The 24,253-nt window shown below is 44.3% G+C and overlaps 1 protein-coding gene across 1 annotated transcript in view; it reads left to right on the forward strand.

The window, feature by feature from the left end:
* The window catches only part of stab1 (stabilin 1), a 285,696-nt gene that overhangs the window by 203,920 nt on the left and 57,523 nt on the right, over positions 1–24,253 (forward strand). The window contains exons 51-57 of the mRNA XM_034164948.1: positions 392–481; positions 1,265–1,411; positions 2,300–2,356; positions 2,554–2,719; positions 2,848–2,997; positions 7,140–7,244; positions 20,037–20,153. Coding sequence (XP_034020839.1) covers positions 392–481; positions 1,265–1,411; positions 2,300–2,356; positions 2,554–2,719; positions 2,848–2,997; positions 7,140–7,244; positions 20,037–20,153 — 832 coding nt within the window. The remainder of the gene's footprint in view (positions 1–391; positions 482–1,264; positions 1,412–2,299; positions 2,357–2,553; positions 2,720–2,847; positions 2,998–7,139; positions 7,245–20,036; positions 20,154–24,253) is intronic.

The raw sequence follows: 24,253 nt of genomic DNA on the forward strand, positions 1-24,253 counted from the left end.
GTTTGTGTCTCCGTGGCGACGTGAGCTGGTCTGATAAAGCTGAAAGTCAGAGATGCTGTTTGCTCCATGTTTTCCATCATTAACATTAAAGAGATTAATCAACAACTTGGTTGAAGGAAGAAAATCATTTAAAATCACTTAACTCCACGTCTGTGATGTCACAAAGAGTCTGTGGTCACAGCAGAGTGAGACGCCACCAGCTCATTTCACTAACGAACACAACCGTACACAGGAGGAGGAGCTTGTCAGTGACATCACCTACCAATGTGGTTTGTATGAATAGTGTGGAGCCCCTCTCTCTCTCTCTCTCTCTCTCTCACACCACAGAACTGTAGTTTATTGGTGTGATGTTTATCTGTGTGTGTGTGTGTGTGTGTGTGTGTGTGTGTAGCTGATGGGCATCGGTTCGCCGCACAAACATGCATCGTATCGCACCATGCACGGATCCTTGCTCACCTACAGCTGTGACAAGAGCCTTGTGGTGAGAAAACACTCGCACACACACCAAACAGGTGGCGTGTTGGCTCCTCCCTCCTGGTTGTTGCTATGGTGACAGGTGTATTTGTTTGTGTTGATGTCTCAGTGCTACACAGAACACATGTTAATATTTGTGCCATAAAACTTGATGCATGTCCTTTTAACAGCTGTTATACAAAAATAAACCAAAATATTGCAAACACAGCAGCTGATTGGTCACTCCTATATGATGTCGTATAAAACCAGGTTGGGGGAGGAGCCAAGTACAGCCCCGATTGCTCCTTTTGTTTTAAAGATCATGATTTTGGCTTTGACAGTTTCTCAGACTTTGCACAATGTGACGTAGATGAATGTAAATTTTCAAAGAATCCTGTGTTATTGTTTTTTAAAGGATATTTAGGATGATATATTCACAGTTTAGTGGTAAAACTGCTGAAACATGTTCTTTTCCTTCTTGCTGACTACCTTCGCTCTTTGTGCGTTGGACCGCCTCATGGTCGTGTTGTTGTCACGGCGACCCGTCTGTTGAGATGCTGTCAGGTTTTGTTACGACCACAGACTCCACCAGGTGGTTCCACTGATGAACGCGCTTTGATTCTTAGTGAAGTCAGCTGGTTACGTTTGTGGTTGCAATGAAAAGCAGAACCAACTGGGACCATCTGTCTGGCCTGTGGTTCGAGATGGTTAACTGACTTGGCCGTGAACCCCCCCCTCCGTCCTGCTCTGTGACGGTGTTGCTCTGGGACTGAGGTGGTTGCTGACTTTCTTTGTGTGTCTGTGTGTTCAGGGAGCTGTGTTAATTAACAGCAACGCAGCAAGAATGACGGAGCGTTTCCTCATCTTCAAAGAGGGCGTGGCCTTTGGCATTGACCAGCTGTTGGAGCCTCCTGGTCTGGGAGCGCACTGTGACGACCTTGAGAACCGTACCACTTTTGTCAGTGCTGCTCACACCAGCATGACTAGTATTACTACCAACACTCTGTGTGTGTGTGTGTGTGTGTGTGTGTGTGTGTGTGTGTGTGTGTGTGTGTGTGTGTGTGTGTGTGTGTGTGTGTGTGTGTGTGTGTGTGTGTGTGTGTGCGCGCATACTGCATGAAAATATAGTAAGGTATCTCTTCTATAATACATTGCAGTTCTTAGGTAGAACTCTACTAGTGTATACTAAAGTATATCTTAAAAAAAAAAAAAAAAGAAGAAGAGTAGAGCCACTCAGGTGTCTGGACTTGAGAACCAGGGATGGTAGGTTATGATATCAAGGACAGGAATGTGGAAGGACAGATGGTAGGTGATTGTGTAAAAAGCATGGAAATGTTGTCATGAATACATGTTTTAAGAAGCATGAGTGCAGGGTGACGTATAAACGTGAGGTGCATCCAGGTGGACGACACTAAGGAAGCAGAAAAGGTACCAACAGAGGGACTGAGCTCCACCAATCACAGCTGCAGTCTTCGTTCGCTTGTCAACCACCTCTTTGTCTGGTTGGTTGCCCAGCAGCTGCTCGTCAGTTTGGAATTTGAAGTCCAGCGTTTGACTGTTGCATCACCAGTTAAACACCTTCGTGGTGGAACCGAGCAGGATTTTCAAAGAAAGCATCTAACAGCGACTCTGTCTGGAGTCACAAACTGAAAAATGTTGGTGATGCAGGTTTTGAAGATACACTTTCAAATACTTGACTTCAGATGTATAACAGCAATAACTTTAGTGAAAAAACAAATAGGCATAAACAGCCATCTGATGGGTAACCGAGTGCTGATCTCCATCTGGTTTGTCCCCTCTTCTTGGAAGCTGGACTGAAGTTTGACTCTTTTGTCTTCTATCTCAGGGAATATGTGGACGCTGTTCCCTTGTTCCACACTGTCCCTTCAAACATCAAGACATGGTAAGCTCAACCCCCTGTGCTGTGACTGCCAGTCAGTCATTACAATTCAGTGAATTCCTTGTAAGTACCACATAAGGGTGGAGCCTAGGCTCCACCCTTATGTGGTGCTTAAGTGTCATCCCACTAGGACGTGGCAGCATTTAATTCAGCACCTGCTTCCTGACCTAACTTATGTCCCGTTTCCTGCCTTCTTCCAGGGAATGACGGAACCGTGTAGGATGAGGTCCATGTCTCAGAGGAGATACTCATCATGGAGTTTCAGAGATCGCTTCACACACAGACAAACCGGCTGTAAGAGGGTCTGTAGTTTTCCCTCCTGGGTCCAAAAGTGCTGTAAAAACCACTACGGTCAAGACTGTCAAGGTAAGGCATCAAAACCTGAAGGACTTAATAAACCATCTCTGAACATCTCTGCAAACCTGTTTTTCTACAGATAGACATTTAAAATATACCCTTAACTTTGAGTGAGGTCTATCAAAGTGGCGGTTCAGTTTGTTCAGGTGGTGTGGCGGCCCCTTGTGGTGATCATGGAGACTGTGATGATGGCATAGCCGGCTCAGGACTCTGCAGATGTCATAAAGGCTTCAGAGGAACAGCCTGCCAACTGTGCCAGACCAACTTCTACGGCCCCAACTGCACCGGTAAGGCAAAGATCCATCAGAATTTTACTGATGTCCAAAAACCAAACGCACAGAGGAACCGCCATCATGTGGATGTGAACGCCTCGTTTCAGCGGGAAGTAACGATTTTTAAACTCACATGTCATCTACATGTTTTACTGAAGAATTTTCCATATTTTTGTGACTGGTTTGGTCGTGTTGTGACATGGATCTGAACTGAGTCAGGTCTGAGAGTGTGCTCTGGTGCTGCATCTGCCACACTACCAGTCCTGGATGTCAACCACTCAGGCAGATAAGCAGTCCCTTCCAAGTCACTGTCTGTCCTCTGCAGTCAGCTGAGACATGGGTATGTCTTTGCCCTGCTCCAGCTGCTGGGTTCTCAGCACTGAGGCACGTAGGTGCTGGATCATGCCCCGAGACACGCACCACATGGACAGAATGTCACAGCTGATCCAGGGAGGTTGAGTCGGGATTCTTCTTGTTGAGATTCTTCAAGACATTTTGGCTCATCTCGAAAACCTTCATCAGTTCTAGTTGGATTCATTAGAGACGTAAATATTTGTCTTTTGTGGGTCACTGATGTCACAGCGATGTAACGTTAGGGGGCGCCACAGCAGATCAGTTGTTTCCATCTCACCCTGTCCTCTGTATCTTCCTCTGTCTCACCAACCACCTGCATGTCCTCCATCAGCACATCCATAAACCTTCTCTTTGTCCACCCTCTTCTCCTCCTGCCTGGTGGCTCCATCCTCAGCATCCTTCTGCCTATATACCCTGGGTCCCTCCTCTGCACATGTCCAAACCATCTCAGTCTCACCTCTCTGACTTTGTCTCCAAACCGCCCCACCTGAGCCGTCCCTCTGATATGTTCATTCCTAATCCTGTCCATTCTCGTCTCTTCCAAAGAGAATCACATCTTCAGCTCCGCCTCCTGTCTTTTTGTTAGTGCCACCGTCTCTAAGCCGAACAACATAGCTGGTCTCACTATTTCAATTTAATTTCAATATATTTAATTTATATAGCGCTTCACACAAGTAAGGTCTAACCTTACCAACCCCTAGAGGAAGAACACAGGAGACAGTGGTAAGGAAAACCCCCCTCTGATGATACTGAGGAAGAAACCTCAAGCAGACCAGACTCAGAGGGGTGACCCACTGTTTGGGCCATTCTAACAGTTACAGTAGTATTCAGAATAATAGTAGTGCTATGTGACTAAAAAGATTAATCCAGGTTTTGAGTATATTTCTTATTGTTACATGGGAAACAAGGTACCAGTAGATTCAGTAGATTCTCACAAATCCAACAAGACCAAGCATTCATGATATGCACACTCTTAAGGCTATGAAATTGGGCTATTAGTGAAAAAAAGTAGAAAAGGGGGTGTTCACAATAATAGTAGTGTGGCATTCAGTCAGTGAGTTTTTCGATTTTGTGGAACAAACAGGTGTGAATCAGGTGTCCCCTATTTAAGGATGAAGCCAACATCTGTTGAACATGCTTTTCTCTTTGAAAGCCTGAGGAAAATGGGACGTTCAAGACATTGTTCAGAAGAACAGCATAGTTTGATTAAAAAGTTGATTGGAGAGGGGAAAACTTATACGCAGGTGCAAAAAATTATAGGCTGTTCATCTACAATGATCTCCAATGCTTTAAAATGGACAAAAAAAAAAAAAAAAAACAGACGCGTGGAAGAAAACAGAAAACAACCATCAAAATGGATAGAAGAATAACCAGAATGGCAAAGGCTCACCCATTGATCAGCTCCAGGATGATCAAAGACAGTCTAGAGTTACCTGTAAGTGCTGTGACAGTTAGAAGACACCTGTGTGAAGCTAATTTATTTGCAAGAATCCCCTGCAAAGTCCCTCTGCTAAATAAAATACATGTGCAGAAGAGGTTACAATTTGCCAAAGAACACATCAACTGGCCTAAAGAGAAATGGAGGAATATTTTGTGGACTGATGAGAGTAAAATTGTTCTTTTTGGGTCCAAGGGCCACAGACAGTTTGTGAGACGACCCCCAAACTCTGAATTCAAGCCACAGTTCACAGTGAAGACAGTGAAGCATGGTGGTGCAAGCATCATGATATGGGCATGTTTCTCCTACTATGGTGTTGGGCCTATATATCGCATACCAGGTATCATGGATCAGTTTGGATATGTCACAATACTTGAAGAGGTCATGTTGTCTTATGCTGAAGAGGTCATGCCCTTGAAATGGGTGTTTCAACAAGACAATGACCCCAAGCACACTAGTAAATGAGCAAAATCTTGGTTCCAAACCAACAAAATTAATACCTCGCAGATGTGAAGAAATCATGAAAAACTGTGGTTATACAACTAAATACTAGTTTAGTGATTCACAGGATTGCTAAAAAAGCAGTTTCAACATAATAGTTTTGAGTTTGTAGCGTCAACAGCAGATGCTACTATTATTGTGAACACCCCCTTTTCTATTTTTTTTTACTACACTCAACAAAAATATAAACGCAACACTTTTGGTTTTGCTCCCATTTTGTATGAGATGAACTCAAAGATCTAAAACTTTTTCCACATACACAATATCACCATTTCCCTCAAATATTGTCCACAAACCAGTCTAAATCTGTGATAGTGAGCACTTCTCCTTTGCTGAGATAATCCATCCCACCTCACAGGTGTGCCATATCAAGATGCTGATTAGACACCATGATTAGTGCACAGGTGTGCCTTAGACTGCCCACAATAAAAGGCCACTCTGAAAGGTGCAGTTTTATCACACAGCACAATGCCACAGATGTTGCAAGATTTGAGGGAGCGTGCAGTTGGCATGCTGACAGCAGGAATGTCAACCAGAGCTGTTGCTCGTGTATTGAATGTTCATTTCTCTACGATAAGCCGTCTCCAAAGTCGTTTCAGAGAATTTGGCAGTACATCCAACCAGCCTCACAACCGCAGACCACGTGTAACCACACCAGCCCAGGACCTCCACATCCAGCATGTTCACCTCCAAGATCGTCTGAGACCAGCCACTCGGACAGCTGCTGAAACAATCGGTTTGCATAACCAAAGAATTTCTGCACAAACTGTCAGAAACCATCTCAGGGAAGCTCATCTGCATGCTCGTCGTCCTCATCGGTGTCTCGACCTGACTCCAGTTTGTCGTCGTAACCGACTTGAGTGTGCAAATGCTCACATTCGCTGGCGTTTGGCACGTTGGAGAGGTGTTCTCTTCACGGATGATGCGAAGGAGATGTGTTGCACTGCATGAGGCAAATGGTGGTCACACCAGATACTGACTGGTATCCCCCCCCAATGAAACAAAACTGCACCTTTCAGATTGGCCTTTTATTGTGGACAGTCTAAGGCACACCTGTGCACTAATCATGGTGTCTAATCAGCATCTTGATATGGCACACCTGTGAGGTGGGATGGATTATCTCAGCAAAGGAGAAGTGCTCACTATCACAGATTTCGACTGGTTTGTGGACAATATTTGAGGGAAATGGTGATATTGTGTATGTGGAAAAAGTTTTAGATCTTTGAGTTCATCTCATACAAAATGGGAGCAAAACCAAAAGTGTTGCGTTTATATTTTTGTTGAGTATAAAAGCCCAATTTCATAGCCTTAAGAGTGTACATATCATGAATGCTTGGTCTTGTTGGATTTGTGAGAATCTACTGAATCTACTGGTACCTTGTTTCCCATGTAACAATAAGAAATATACTCAAAACCTGGATTATTCTTTTTAGTCACATAGCACTACTATTATTCTGAACACTACTGTACAAAGTTTTTCAAATACTCACTACTGTCTGGTGGACTTTCCCCTTCACTCTTGCTGATTTTCTTCGGTCACAAATCCCTCCTGCCACCTTTCTCCACCCTGCCTGCACTCTCTTCTTCACCTCTCTACACTCCATTACTTTGAACAGTTGACCCCAAGTATTTAAACTCATCTACTTTCACCACTTCTACTCCTTGTAACTGCACTATTCCACTGGGCTCCCTCTCATTCACACACATGGACTCAGTCTTGCTCCTACTGACTTTCATTCCCCTGCTCTCCACAGCGTATCGCCACCTCTCCAGTCTGGACTCAGCCTGCTCGCTACTCTCACTACAGATTGCATTTCTTAAATTGTGAGCATCCAGGACATTGAGTGACATTTTCCTGTTTCAGCTTGTAATTGTGCGGCGACGGGTCAGTGTGATGACGGCGTGGAAGGCTTTGGAAACTGTGTCTGTCAGGCTGGCTGGGAAGGTGTGCGCTGCCAGAACAAAATAGGTGAGTGTGAACTGGTTCAGGTGCAGACAGACAGTAAATGACACATGGCAGCATTTATTCAGGTCCTCAATATTAAGCAAACTTGCTCTGCTGTCTGGTGTCTCCCTGTGTCTTGGGGAGTCTTTCTCAGCTGGTCCAGACGCTTCCCTCATGCTCTGGATCCGCTCTGACCCAGCAGTGGCTCTGCTCTACTGAGCAGCGTTTCTCTCCTGGTGTGACTGAGGCTGTCTCACTTCATGTGACATAAATACACAAATGTTCATTCACGTGATTATTTTGATGTACGGCTGATCCACACCGGGAATGCATCACATCTGCCACTGCCAGATGGTGCTGTTAAGCCACGCCCCCTCATTTCTTCTGAATATTAGTAACGCGTTCACACCGGGTGCGACGCGAGCGACTGCAGCCACAGGTTGCCATGTAATCCCTATGTAAGGACACGTTTTGGCGCCAAACCGCGCAGTGCGACGCGATGGATGCGAGTGAAGCGATGCGAGGTTATGGAAAGCCATCCATGCCACAATGACGCCACTTTCAGTCGCGTTTCACCAAAAAAAGCCGTAAAAAACGCCGTTTTATCAGTTATTACGGCGCTTTTTACGCCGTAATTAAAGACGACTGTTGTGAAAGTGTCGTGACACGGACCCACAACAGGGGGCGTTAATGAACGGACAATGGATAAGCCAAAAAGTAACAATTTCATGTTGTGAATCGCACAACGAAGTACAGACAATAACAATATGGTGGAATGTCAATTATACACAAGGTGACGTGTGGGCAGGCTCGAAGATAGAAGACGTCTGGCGAGAGAAGAGCCGGATCCCACACAGCTTCCACCACCAACGGATCTGAAGAACACCGGAGCCGCCAAGCCCTGCGCCCCAGGTGGCCACTGTCTTCAGCAGTCAGACCCGGTACTGCTGGCAGAGAACAGAAACAGTACTGATGAGTGTGAGTTCGCACACTCAGTAATCCCACAGTCAGTGTTCAGTTAGGAGGGAGAACCTCCACCTCCAAATCACACACTCGTGCAGCTCCTGAGACAACCACTTATCTGGTTTGGGGTGTGAAGCGAAGCCGTCGCAGTCCACACCAAACGCCAACACAGCAGTCAAGGAATCCGTCCCAGGAAAACGGCTGCAAAAGAGATCAGACTAATGCTCGATTAAGATTCAGCAGAGAAGTTACCTGAATGGTAGCTGATTTCTCGGCGGGGAGGTGGAGTTGCAGTCCGGCCTTTATGGTGGTGGTGATGAGTAGTGGATGAGTGACAGCTGGTACGGATGATGGGTGACAGCTGTCACTCCCGGTCGCTCCGACGCCCTCTCGTGCTTGAAGCCCGCACTTCAAGCAGGGCGCCATCTTGTGGTGGTGGGCCAGCAGTACCTCCTCTTCAGCGGCCCACACAACAACGACGCCGTTAAATGCGCCGTAATTTGTCAATCAATATGCCGTTTTTTTACGCCGCAATGGAGCCCTTAAAAAACGCCATAAATAACGCCATTCAGATGCACACTGTGCATGTCTGTGCACTTCACGACGCGCATATTTTACACCGTTTGTACAGTATGATAATTATCTCCAGCCCCCTTTTTTCTCAGCCACTGAACTTGAAGTGTTTGTGTCCAATTGCTGATCAAGACAAGCAGACAGAATCAGTCGAGCACAGATCTCTTTGTGGCAAAGTTTGCTCCAACTTACCTCTTGTGTAGTTTAACATCGGCCAATATTCGGGGGGTTAGGCTGGAAAATAGCTCATACATTTCCTTCCTCTTTTACATATCGTTTCATTTTATTTTTTTAATAAATACGTTTCTGTCTTTCTTGAGTTTAGGTATTTTATGTCCCCACTCTTTAACTATATCTGTAGTGTAGTGGTAAAGTGTTTGTCTTTCAGTTAGAATCTTATGGGTTCAAATCCTGTGAGTAACTTTTAGTTTTTTTTTTTTTTTTTTAATATATATATAATTTAACTAAAATACTCCCATTAAGATTAAGAACATCTTTTCCAAGAACGTCCTGGCCAAGATAAACAGCAGAAAATACAAAGCACAGTTACACACTTACACAGACACAAACAAAAGGCAAATAAAAAGATCATAAAAATTTAAATTACAAGCATACTATAAAAGCAAGTGCATATTATGGAGCTGGACTCAAGTGCTCTCAATTTGGATTTAAAAGCGCTTAGTGAAATTAATACTGGATCTTCTGGTGGCCAGAGCAGGCCACCCCTGAGAGTATAACTGTTTGTAGATAGTTCACGATTTGAAGCTGATTCACGTTTTGGGGATTAAGATAGTACAAAAAAAACCTGTCAGCATTAGGGGGACAGGTACCTTGCCAAAAGATGAACAAGACAGACTACCATGAGGAATGACCACCATGAAGCGAGACTGACTGGCAAGGCTATTCACTATTTTCATGCCAAATTTGGAGACAAGCTTTGAAAAATTGCAACCAGGAAATTTGTTTTGTTTATTTTAGTGGTTGACATTCCTTTGACCTTGAGCTTTATCCTTTTGTTTGCTGAAAGGTATCTTGGTAGGAAAGCTATATGTGACATTGCAAGAGTCTGCATTGATGACTTTCGTGGTTTTTCCACACCCTTAAAATGTTTTTTAACTTTTCAGGTTTTATCATGATGATGCCATAACTTTCAAAGTTTTTGTGTAGGCTCTCAGTTGTCCAGGTGGTTTCCATAGTAGAGAAGCTTGAATCTTCGACTGGACTGGACAGAAGTCAGACTTCCAGAGCAAGAATTTTAGCTGAGGAAGCTTCTGCGATTTGAAGCGAAATGTCCTCGCGTCAAGCAATCCGGTCCAGTCGAAGATTCAAGCTTCTCTACTATAACTTTCAAAGATTGATATTTTCTGGATCCTCTCATCAAGCCCTTTTGATTTTGTGTATTACATGACATGTTTCACTGTAATCTGAAATTTGATCGAGTTTACATCACCTTTGACCTTAAGTAAACCCTGATGGTCCAGGTTGATCACTCATCCCAAGTAATGGCTTATGGACAAGGCCATTCACTGTTTTCATGCCAAATTTGGAGGCACACTTAGAAAAATGTTGACCAGGAAAGTTGTCTGGTTCAATTTAGAGTTTGACCATGACCTTTGACCTTGAGTTTGGTCCTGTTATGTGCTGAAAGGTATCTTGCTCGGACTGCTATATGTGAAGTTGTAAGAGTCTGCGATGTAAACTGTGCTGCACAGTGAGTTACAGGTGAAAAATGCAGTGAGTACAAACATACTGAGTAACATATCTTACTTCGTTTTGACAAGAGAATCTTGGATGTTGATAATCACTGTTGATAAGATAATCACTGGCTGTTGATAATCACTGTTGATAAGATAATCACTGGCTGTTGATAATTACTGTTGATAAGATAATCACTGGATGTTGATAATTACTGTTGATAAGATAATCACTGGATGTTGATAATTACTGTTGATAATATAATCACTGGATGTTGATAATTACGGTTGATAAGATAATCACTGGCTGTTGATAATTACTGTTGATAAGATCATCACTGGATGTTGATAATTACTGTTGATAAGATAATCACTGGATGTTGATAATTACTGTTGATAAGATCATCACTGGATGTTGATAATTACTGTTGATAAGATAATCACTGGATGTTGATAAGATAATCACTGGATGTTGATAAGATAATCACTGGATGTTGATAATCACTGTTGATAAGATAATCACTGGATGTTGATAATTACTGTTGATAAGATAATCACTGGATGTTGATAATTACTGTTGATAAGATCATCACTGGATGTTGATAATTACTGTTGATAAGATAATCACTGGATGTTGATAATTACTGTTGATAAGATCATCACTGGATGTTGATAATTACTGTTGATAAGATCATCACTGGATGTTGATAATTACTGTTGATAAGATCATCACTGGATGTTGATAAGATAATCACTGGCTGTTGATAATCACTGTTGATAAGATCATCACTGGATGTTGATAAGATAATCACTGGCTGTTGATAATCACTGTTGATAAGATAATCACTGGATGTTGATAATTACTGTTGATAAGATCATCACTGGATGTTGATAATTACTGTTGATAAGATCATCACTGGATGTTGATAATTACTGTTGATAAGATCATCACTGGATGTTGATAAGATAATCACTGGATGTTGATAATTACTGTTGATAAGATAATCACTGGATGTTGATAATTACTGTTGATAAGATCATCACTGGCTGTTGATAATTACTGTTGATAAGATCATCACTGGATGTTGATAATTACTGTTGATAAGATAATCACTGGATGTTGATAATTACTGTTGATAAGATAATCACTGGCTGTTGATAATCACTGTTGATAAGATCATCACTGGATGTTGATAATTACTGTTGATAAGATCATCACTGGATGTTGATAATTACTGTTGATAAGATAATCACTGGCTGTTGATAATCACTGTTGATAAGATAATCACTGGCTGTTGATAATCACTGTTGATAAGATAATCACTGGCTGTTGATAATCACTGTTGATAAGATAATCACTGGATGTTGATAATTACTGTTGATAAGATCATCACTGGATGTTGATAATTACTGTTGATAAGATCATCACTGGATGTTGATAATTACTGTTGATAAGATCATCACTGGATGTTGATAAGATAATCACTGGCTGTTGATAATCATTGTTGATAAGATCATCACTGGCTGTTGATAATTACTGTTGATAAGATAATCACTGGATGTTGATAATTACTGTTGATAAGATAATCACTGGATGTTGATAATTACTGTTGATAAGATCATCACTGGCTGTTGATAATTACTGTTGATAAGATCATCACTGGATGTTGATAATTACTGTTGATAAGATCATCACTGGATGTTGATAATTACTGTTGATAAGATAATCACTGGATGTTGATAATTACTGTTGATAAGATAATCACTGGCTGTTGATAATCACTGTTGATAAGATCATCACTGGATGTTGATAATTACTGTTGATAAGATCATCACTGGATGTTGATAATTACTGTTGATAAGATAATCACTGGCTGTTGATAATCACTGTTGATAAGATAATCACTGGATGTTGATAATCACTGTTGATAAGATAATCACTGGATGTTGATAATCACTGTTGATAAGATAATCACTGGCTGTTGATAATCACTGTTAAGATAATCACTGGATGTTGTATAAAGTTGTTGAAAGATACATAAAATGTTAAAATAGCATTTGTTAGCTAATGCAAGGTGTAATTTCTTTAATAAAATTTAGATTTTTGTTTTTTTTTGTCTGTCAATATGTCAGTCTCTGTGAACAACATCCAACAGGATCGATCCAGTAGTACTGGTTAGTTGAGTGTTACCATGTACAGTCCAAGAATTTCATATCTTAATTGCAGGTAGGTGAGAGCAAAAAGTGACAGTACACACAGGCTTCTGCAGTCTTGTTTACTGACAGGGTTGCAATGTATTCCAATATTTATAGTATTTATTGCATCCCTACTGTTTAGTATGTGTGCTCAAAAGATACCTTGGTGGCAGAATTTGACTTTTTTTGAGGGGCGGGGCATTTTCAGAGAATGAATAACGCAAAAACTTTTATTTCACTACGACCTGAGTTACCTGTTGTATGCAGGGGTAATGGAGAGGAATTGTAGCCATGCAATACAAAATCAGTTGCCAGCTTCAAAAAGTAAGGATCTATGATGTACGAGTAGAGCTTTAAAGTAGACCTGCATTGAAATAAATGTGGTCAGATTTCAGAAAGAAATTGTTATGTGTCGGACGCGGGCGGAGAACCGACCAGCGTTTGAAGTAGGACCCAGTATAAAATAAGCAGAGCACGGTACAAAGGATAACAGAATTTAATAACATAACAGTGAGTGCTAAATAATAACAAATGAGTGCGCGGTCTGGCGAGGTGGAATAACGGTGCGCTCCCAGCAGCACAAACGGTCCGGAGCCAGAACAGTTCGGACCCAAGGACCCCGCCGACACCCCCCAGGTGGCCGCGACCAACCGAGTCTGTGAAAGAAGAAACCATAATGTGAGTCCACCACTCCACACACAGAGAGACCACTCAAAGGTGTACATAAACAGCAAACACTTCCTGGCTTAATTACCAATCAGCTTCCCACCCTGCAGGCATGGAACACCCAGTTCAATTCTCCACTGCAGTGGAAGCTGATTAAATGACTAACATAACAGCTCAATATAATAAGGTGTGAGGGACACCACATTTACTGACTGTACTCATGTTAGTCACAAAACCTAAAGTACCTCAGGAAGTGTGCTGACGAGCGTGAGACCTCACCCCCTCCTCTTTCACAGACCATGGCATTAAACCTGGTACGGTCTCTGCATCCATGATGATGAGATGGCTCTCTAGACGACGATCTCACCCGTCTGGTCACAAGGTCGAGTCTCTGGCAAATACACACTGTGTACTCCAGACTTAAATGCAACCATGCCCCAATCCATAAAGATGCACCACAGCTGTGAGTCCTGACAAGCTTCAGGTGATCAGGGTGAGGTCCTGATAACTCAGCCACACAGCCACTCAGTCCTAAACGCATGCCACCTGGAAGGAAAAACAGAAGACAGAAAACAGAAGACAAACAAAAGCCAGCCAGGCACGCCAGGCACCCCAGCCACAACAGCACCCCACCCTCACGGGAAGCCTCCCGGCGACCACACAAACCTGGCCCAGGAAAAACACCCCCCTCCAGGGACCATGGCTGGAAACAGTATCTGCATTCATCTTCCAACTGAATCTTCATATAACAGAACTGTTGACGTCTTCACCTCTGACTGCATCTTTGCCTTTGTTTCTGTCATTCAGTTTGCACAGGTGTGGCCAGGAGTTCCTGAACCTGTGCAGTCAGCCTTTGTCCGACCATGTTTAAAGTCTGTTTAGTCATAAAACAAAAAAGACAAACACAAACAACCAAACCACCCCCCCCCCCTCCCCAGAGGACCGTCCCATCAAACCCCGGGAAGAGGAGAAAAGAAAAACACAAACCAAACTTAAGCTTGCAAACAAAAGAAAAACGCAACCCCCCCCCGACGACATGTAGGGACCAACACCCCCCAGAGGACATCCCGCCAGCTCCAGGAGTAATAACCACAGCCGAGGTCCCTCTGGGATCCAAAGTCACCCACGGGGACTCCCAGCGCCTCCCAGAGGACCGTTCCATCAAACCCTAGGAGATGCCCCCCCTCATGACTAATGGACCCAGCCCCGGCCGTCTATGGCTAGATGGACCCACAGCCCTTTCCCCCCCAGAGGACACCACAGTCACACCCTGAGGGCGGAAACTGGGGGGAAAAACAAAAGAAAAAAAAAACATACAAACAAAACAACCCCAACCCCACCCCCTTGGCGCAGTGGAAACTGGAAGTACGTCCAGTGTCACCAACCACGACTATACCCCAGACGTCAACCGGGAGGAGTGGAACAGCGGTAATGGCAGATGGCACAAAACGGCGCCACCCCTCCGACTTCCAAACAAGCCACCAGCTGCGGGTATATTCCACTGCCCCAAACCTCAGCTACGCCGATGGCATACGGCTCAAAGGCGCGCTGAAGCCGGAGGTGGAACAGGGAATCAACAAAAAAACAACACCCCGAACCCCCCCCCCCCCCCCATCCCAGGTGCAGAGGTTACCTGGGAAACGCCAAGCATAACCAAACTGCACCACTCCAGCAACGCCGACAACCTACGGCTCACACGGCTGGAGCCAGAGGAGAAGAGAGGGCACAACAAAAACAAAAAAAACAAAGAAAAAAGAAAAAACAACCCAATTACCCCCCCCATCACCCCCCAGAGGACCGTCCCATCAAACCCTGGGAGGTGAAACCAAAAGAAATAAAAAGAAAGACCAACAGACTAACATAAATTTACCTGGGTCCTTACTATGCTCCAGACAGCCTGCACGGTCACGACCCCAGAACACTAATAGTGTAAAACATCCCACACAAAAAAACCAACTCAAAAACCCCCCACAAAAAATGAACCAACACAAAACTAATAAGTGACTTATACCGTTAAGCTCAAACAAATGGAACACACCTGTTCCACCTTAAGAGCTATAACGGTAATGTGACTCAGTCACCAACAGGGGGAGCCAAAGTGCTAAAAATAAAAAAAACCCTTTGGTAACCGAGAAAACAACTCGCGCTGCTTTCCCTGTGCGCAGCTACGTGTAACACACAACCAAAATGTGCTTCAACTAAATTACGCCGGAGCTGACACAACAGACGCAGTAGCTATCTTCACCCGGGGAGACGGGGCTACAACTGTAACAACAGGAAGCACAGCGACCCGTGCCACAGAACTCCGCCGTGCGCGTTCACCCATTAAAGACACACTCATGCAGCTCCCGTTTTACCTCTTATCCGGTCGAAGTGTGACGCGAAGCCGTCGCTATTCACATTCCACAACAACCCACGGATAAGGCAACACCACAGGAACACTGCTGCAAGAGAGCTCAAATCACTATTCAATAATGGGTTCTCCGACACGCACCATCCGGGCGGAGAGCACCCGCAACTGATCCGGATAACTCCTGATGTCTGCTGCTGCCTTCCCGGCGCAGTACCTCCTCTGCTACCGCTGGGTCCGTGATGTATTGGCCAGAGACTACTGTTATGTGTCGGACGCGGGCGGAGAACCGACCAGCATTTGAAGTAGGACCCAGTATAAAATAAGCAGAGCACGGTACAAAGGATAACAGAATTTAATAACATAACAGTGAGTGCTAAATAATAACAAATGAGTGCGCGGTCTGGCAAGGTGGAATAACGGTGCGCGCCCAGCAGCACAAACGGTCCGGAGCCAGAACAGTTCGGACCCAAGGACCCCGCCGACACCCCCCAGGTGGCCGCGACCAACCGAGTCTGTGAAAGAAGAAACCATCATGTGAGTCCACCACTCCACACACAGAGAGACCACTCAAAGGTGTACATAAACAGCAAACACTTCCTGGCTTAATTACCAATCAGCTTCCCACCCTGCAGGCATGGAACACCCAGTTCAATTCTCCACTGCAGTGGAAGCTGATTAAACGACTAACATAACAGCTCAATATAATAAGGTGTGAGGGACACCACATTTACTGACTGTACTCATGTTAGTCACAAAACCTAAAGTATCTCAGGAAGTGTGCTGACGAGTGTGAGACCTCACCCCCTCCTCTTTCACAGACCATGGCATCAAACCTGGTACGGTCTCTGCATCCATGATGATGAGATGGCTCTCTAGACGACGATCTCACCCGTCTGGTCACAAGGTCGAGTCTCTGGCAAATACACACTGTGTACTCCAGACTTAAATGCAACCATGCCCCAATCCATAAAGATGCACCACAGCTGTGAGTCCTGACGAGCTGCACATGACAAGCTTCAGGTGATCAGGGTGAGGTCCTGATAACTCAGCCACACAGCCACTCAGTCCTGAACGCATGCCACCTGGAAGGAAAAACAGAAGACAGAAAATAGAAGACAAACAAAAGCCAGCCAGGCACGCCAGGCACCCCAGCCACAACAGAAATAGCTGATATGTATTTATAAGACCCTTGTGAATGCAGTAAAGTAAATCTGTAAGCCCAAATTTGTAATTCAGCAGAGAAATCTTTGTTTAAAAATGACAAATTTGCAGCTAAAATTTAGCCCTCTGTGAAAACAATTTGTACAGCCGTATCATTTCCGTGACATCAGGGACAAGACGACACGCTCCCGCCTTCAGTCCGATCCCGCATTGAAATTGATTTTATCTGTTAGTAATGTTACTTATACACGTCCTGGTTTCAACATCCAAAAGTAAGCTGCATCGAATGTGAGATACAGATCTCTCTCTGCCTCTGCTGCGCTTATTAAGTCTGCAGGCTCGCTAACGAGCTTGTTAACCGCCGACGTGGGCCACTCACACGCCCGTGTCTGCTTTGCAGCCAGTGTTGTGCTAGATTCAGCGCACAACACCGGCTTCACCTCTCTGTCTACTGAATGGAGCTGCAGCACACTTGGCACAAGTCCTGAGATTACGCTCGCTGTTTTAATGCGAAGCGGCCGGTACACCTGTTGCTGCAAGGACAGACTTCTTGCGGCAAAATCCACAGCACCGCACGTCTCGGCAATCGGAGCCCCAGAGCTCCATGGACGCTGAGAGAGGTTTATATATTTTTAATGACTGGGATTCTTTGCGGGTTTCGCCTCCATATCCCGCGATGGTACCAGAGGCGAAAGACAGTAGATTTTCATTGCGACACCACTCAAACGGGCGTATGAAAAAGTCCCCCAAAATAATTTTCAAGCACAAATAAAAGAAATGTGTACTCACCAAACGTGCCGCAAGACAATATGAAGTTTTATAAAAAGTAGATCCTTCCGTATAAGAAGAAAAAGGTGCAGATGAAACTGACGTAAATCCACAAAGTAGAATTGGCGCAATGCATGCTGGGAGAGGGTCTTGTCCGTGACGTCTCGGCAGCGTCCATGATGAGAGGGACAATTTGCGGAGGGCTAAATGTTAGCTGTAAATTTGTCATTTTCAAATGAAGATTTCTCCGTTGAATGACAGATCTGGGCTTGCAGATTTACTTTACTACATTCAGAGGGATCTCATGTGTAAATGTAAGTCATTTTTTATTCAAAAAATCTGACTGCATTTTTTTCAATGCAGGTCTCCTTTAAGACACTTTATGAACTTCCTGAACTGAGAAAGGTACAATTTTTAAAGGTTGACCAGCGGACATTAGGAGGCCTTGCAAGATTCCACAGCAACAGATCCCACAGAGTCAAACAAAGAGCCAGATGACGATTCAACATCTACATCCTATCATAGACTGGAACAGTATCATTTAAAACATAAGTAGGTAGAACCTGAGAGCTTTTTACTCACTGAGAGAGATTTAATAACATTTCAAAATTTCCATCATAGTACCAATTTGTAGTGAAGCCTCTTGCATGTCTTTTTAACCTCACGGCAGAAAAGAATGAAATTCCCTTAGTACGAAAACTACAGGGTGAACACAAAAACACTCCTTGGTTTCAAATATTTATATCAAACCTTACATGAATACTTTTAAAATTTTGAAGAGCCTACAAAAGAGAGAGAGAGAAAAAACTTGAGTTTCTACAACTGTAGATACCAAAATTATAAAATTATTCCTACAAAGTGTTGACACCCCACTGTCAGTTATACTCTCAGGGGTGGCCTGCTCTGGCCACCAGAAGATCCAGTATTAATTTCACTAAGCGCTTTTAAATCCAAATTGAGAGCACTTGAGTCCAGCTCCATAATATGCACTTGCTTTTATAGTATGCTTGTAATTTAAATTTTTATGATCTTTTTATTTGCCTTTTGTTTGTGTCTGTGTAAGTGTGTAACTGTGCTTTGTATTTTCTGCTGTTTATCTTGGCCAGGACGTTCTTGGAAAAGATGTTCTTAATCTTAATGGGAGTATTTTAGTTAAATTATATATATATTAAAAAAAAAACAAAAAACAAAACTAAAAGTCACTCACAGGATTTGAACCCACAAGATTCTAACTGAAAGACAAGCACTTTACCACTACACTACAGATATAGTTAAAGAATGGGGACATAAAATACCTAAACTCAAGAAAGACAGAAACGTATTTATTTAAAAAAAATAAAATAAAACGAAACGATATGTAAAAGAGGAAGTAAATGTATGAGCTATTTTCCGGCCTAACCCCTGGAATATTGCCGATGTTAAACTACACAACAGGTAAGTTGGAGCAAACTTTGCCACAAAGAGATCTGTGCTCGACTGATTCTGTCTGCTTGTCTTGATCAGTGATTGGACACAAACACTTCAAGTTCAGTGGCTGAGAAAAAAGGGGGCTGGAGATAATTATCATACTGTACAAACGCCGTAAAATAAGTTGTGTGCATCTGAACGGCGTTTTTAAGGGCTCCATTGCGGCGTAAAAAAACGGCATATTGATTGACAAATTACGGCGCATTTAACGGCGTCGTCTTTAATTACGGCGTAAAAAGCGCCGTAATAACTGATAAAACTGCGTTTTTTTGGTGAAACGCGACTGAAAGTGGCGTCATTGTGGCATGGATGGCTTTCCATACGAGTGAAGCGATTTTGAGTGTTTTGCGCGTTTGTGGCGCGATATTGCGTCGCGTCGCGCGCGAATCGTCCTGGAGATTATTTTACTTATTAACTACACAGCTGTATAATAAAGCAAATGGTGACTGGTTTCTAAACACAATTATGACAGAGTTTTTGGGGGGAAGAGCGAGCTGCAGCAAGCAGCGGAGTTTTTTTTTTTTTTAATTGTTTACATGTGCGCGCGGGAACGGGACGGTTGATCCTCAAACTGGCTCCCGCAGAGGTGTAAGGACCACTGAAAGCAGCCATCACCCAGACACAGCTCCTGCAGCAAATAATGATACTCTCTGTATTAGGAGCTTTTCACAGCAACTCGCTCCGTGTGATCAGGTCCGTCATGTTAACTTGACTGACAACCGGAGCCGGCGAGCGGAATGGAAGCTCCTCCTATTTGATGACGCACCGGGGCGAATTTTCGCAGCGAAAGTCCACCCAAGCAGAGCGACACACCGGGCGAAGGAGGCGCGTCCGTCGCCTGGCGACCCACGCGAATTTGTAGCGTCTGATCGCCGCAGAGAAGTTAGACTTTGAGCTTCATATTTTATCATATTTTATTTGAACTTAGACCTTTTTCAATCATTTAGTCATGAATTTGCTGAGTTTTGTCTTCAGGCTCAGTTCCAGAGGTGTGCCGGCGGTGCCACGCTCAGGCCGACTGTATACTACCTGTTGGATGTCAATGCAGACCTGGTTTTCAAGGGAATGGTACCTTCTGCAGCCCAGTACCACGTAAGCATTCGGGCAACACTGCACACGGGAACACGTGGTGAAAGAAAAATGCTATTTACCAAAATATGTTTTACATACACATAATAGAATATAATAATTCTTTATTGTCCACCGATGTGGAAAATTGTCTTTGGCTCACCAGCACAAAAAAGACAAAAAACAGTCATAAAACATTCATACAAACACACGAATAAAACAAAAATAAGATACATAAAATACATGGAAGTAAAAGAAGAAATAGAATAAGACCTAGTAAGATAAATAAAACGTACAGTAAGATCTAATAAAATCAAATAAAACAGAAGTAAAGCAGTTCAGGTTTAATTTGTGGAGTGGTCACTTTGAGTTCATTATGGTGACGGCATTTGGTATAAAAGATTTTTTGAAAGAACCTTTGGCCAGAGGAGCTCTGTAGCGCCTCTCAGACTTCAAGAGCTCAAACTGACAGGACAGAGGATGAGAGCTGTCTGCCAGGACTCTCAGCTTTCCTCCTCATCCTGTCAGTGTAAATGTGGGCCAGAGTCTTCTGGGGTTTTCCCACAATTTTCCCCACCATTTTTACAATTCTATTTAATTTGTCTCTTTGAGGACGACAAGACAGAAAGTCTCTGATCCAGAGCATCAGGCCCTTTTCAACATTTAAATCAGCCAGCCTTTACAGAAGAATATGTAATTTCATAGAATTAAAAGCTGCACTGAAGTCTACAAACAAAACCCGAGCGTATGCTTTAGTAAGTGAAAGCTGCTTTGAGATCATGTCCAGCAAGATCAATCCGGCATCATCAGTACCTCTGTCCCTCTTATAGGCAAACTGCAGAGGGTCTAGTTCACTGACCACTGTGGTGGTCAGGTCGTCAACTAAAACTCTCTCCATAGTTTTACATAATATGGAGGTTATGGCAATGGGCCGAAAATCTTCAACTTTGCTTGCCCCTGGCTTTTTTGGTATAGGCCTTATTATGGAGAATTTCCAAGAGTGACAAAAAGTGATAAAAAAGTGACAGACTTTAAAATTGATAATAAACATAACTGTTCATGCTCTGCATGGCACACATGGTACTGGAGTCCAGGCTCAATATGATGTCTAGCCACTTACAGTCATATCCATAAGTACTGTATGGACAGTATCCACTGGGTACACATGAGATGTACAGCCACTACATTCTGAGTGCCAATCCCAAGCCCGGATAAATGAGCAGGGATACGTCAGTAAGGTCGTCCAGCGTAAAGTTTGACAAACAGATCAAAAATCTAATTTCTCTGCTGATCCACTGAGGCCTGAGTTAACAACCGCAGACTCCAGTGGTGATGCCCAACAGGATGGCAGCAGAACCTGGGCTGCTGTTGTGCAAAGAAGAAAGACAGGCGGAAAACAAGTCCGGAGGCCGTGGCAGAGGAGGAAAGTGGACTTTGAATGTTGGCAGTATGACTGGTAAAGGGTGGGGTCAAGTTGTTGTATCATGGACAGGAAGAGGACAGGAAGAGAAATGGTGTTGGGGTCATTTTAAAGGAAGAATATGTTAAGAGTGTGTTGGAGGCTAAGATAAGATAAGATAAACTTTATTGATCTCACAGAGGAGAAATTCACATGTTACGTCAGCTCTTAAGAAAACACACAAGGTGGGTGCAAGTAGAGAAAAATGTTCATCAAACAGCGTGTGTAAGATAAGCAATAATAATACTACTTGTAACAGTACAAGACATAAGAAATGAGGGAGAAATAGAATATGTATGTATATATATATATATATACACACACCCACGTACATACCTATATACATATATATGTATACATATGCATATATATAAACATGATTGGGATTGAAAAAGAGATAGCATCTTCTTTACAATATGTGAAATGTAGTTTAGGTGTGGTAAGGTGACATTAGTGCTGGGATTTGTAAACAAGTTGTTATTGCACGTGATTTGTGGACATATTATTGCATGTGGTTATTTCACAGTGTTATTGTACAGTCTGACAGCAGCAGGGAGGAACCACCTGCGGTGTCATTCCTTCTTGCACTGAGGGTGCCTCAGTCTGTCACTGAAGGAGCTGCTCAGCTCCACTACAGTCTGGTGCAGAGGGTGAGAGGAGTTGTCCATGATGGATTTGAACTTGGTTCTGTCAGCCACCTCCTCCAGAGACTCCAGAGGACAGCCCAGGACAGAGCTGGTCTTCCTGACCAGCTTGTTCAGTCTCTTTCTCTCCCGCTCTGTGCTGCCCGGGGCCCAACAGACGACAGCATAGAGGAGAGCTGAGGCTACAACAGAGCCGTAGAAGGTCTTAAGCAGAGGCCTGCTCATTCCAAAGGATCTCAGTCTCCTCAGGAGGTGGAGGCGAATCTGGCCTTTTTTGTACAGGGCGTCGGTGTTGTAAGTCCAGTCCAGTTTGCTGTTGAGGTGAACACCCAGGTATTTGAAACTGTCCACAGTCTTTATGTCCTCCCCCTGGATGTTCACCAGTGGGTGAGGTGGTGGTTTCCTCCTGAAGTCTATCACCATCTCCTTCGTGTTACTGGTGTTGAGACAAGTGGTTGCACTCACACCAGTCCACAAAGTCTGTGATGACCGACCGGTACTCCAGCTCGTTCTCCTCAGACACACGACCCACAATGGCGGAATCATCAGAGAACTTCTGGAGGTGGCAGCTGTCTGTGTTGTAGGTGAAGTCCGAGATGTAGAGGGTGAAGAGGAAAGGCGAGAGGATGGTGCCCTGGGGGGCCCTGGTGCTGCACCTTACCACCTTGGACTGACAACCGCACAGCCGCACGTACTGCGGGCAGTCAGTGAGATAGTCGATGGTCCAGGCAGCAAGATGTCCATCCACACCTGCGTCCTCCAGTTTCCCCCTCAGCAGTGCCGGTCTGATAGTGTTAAAAGCGCTGGAGAAATCAAAGAACATGATTCTCACAGTGCTCCTGCTGGTCTCCAGGTGGGTGAGCACTCGTTGCAGTAGGTAGATGACAGATCATCTACCCCAATGTTGGGCCTGTAGGTGAACTGCAGCGGGTCCAGGGTGTTGCTCACCACGGTGCAGAGGTGAGACAAGACGAGCCGTTCCATGGTCTTCATGAGGTAGGAGGTCAGGGCAACTGGTCTGTAGTGGGCTGGTTCCTTGGCGTGCGGTGTTTTGGGAACCGGGACCACACAGGATGTCTTCCACAGGGTGGGGACCACCCCCAGGCTGAGGCTCATGTTGAAGATGTGGCTGAGGACCTCACAGAGCTCATCTGCACAGGTCCTCAGCAGCCTCGGGGAGATCCCATCAGGTCCTGCTGCTTTCCTCTGCTTCAGCCGCAGGAGCTGACCTCTCACCTCAGTCGGCGTTACATTGGAGGGGAGGGGTGGGGGGCTGGGGTGTGAGCTGAGATGGGCTGGTGCTGAATACAGTTGCGGGGGGTGGGGGGTGGGATGAGGTCCGGGGTGCAGTGAAGGTGACCAGGGGGTAGAAGGTGGGAGGTCAGAGGGACTGGAGGGCTGGCTGCTGGAGACATGTGGGGGCCGGGAGCAGGCGGTGGAGGGGCAGGCGTGGAGTAGCCAAAACGGTTAAAGTAAATGTTTAGCTCCTCTGCAAACCGAGAATCCCCATCTGCAGTTCTGCTCGCACCCTGCCCAAATCCGGAGGCAGTCTTGAGGCATCTCCACAAGTCTCTGACGTTGTTCTGGGCCAGCTGCTCCTCCATCTTCCCTCCATGCACCTTCTTGGCTGCCCGGATCTTCCACTGGAGCTCCTGTTGGACTCCACTTGTAAGAGTACAAGACATAAGAAAATGAGATAGAAATAAAATATATATATATACTCAACAAAAATATAAACGCAACACTTTTGGTTTTGCTCCCATTTTGTATGAGATGAACTCAAAGATCTAAAACTTTTTCCACATACACAATATCACCATTTCCCTCAAATATTGTTCACAAACCAGTCTAAATCTGTGATAGTGAGCACTTCTCCTTTGCTGAGATAATCCATCCCACCTCACAGGTGTGTCATACCAAGATGCTGATTAGACACCATGATTAGTGCACAGGTGTGCCTTAGACTGTCCACAATAAAAGGCCACTCTGAAAGGTGCAGTTTTGTTTTATTGGGGGGGGAT

This window comes from Thalassophryne amazonica, chromosome 3 (assembly GCF_902500255.1).
Source record: "Thalassophryne amazonica chromosome 3, fThaAma1.1, whole genome shotgun sequence".
In the NCBI taxonomy this organism is placed as follows: domain Eukaryota; kingdom Metazoa; phylum Chordata; class Actinopteri; order Batrachoidiformes; family Batrachoididae; genus Thalassophryne; species Thalassophryne amazonica.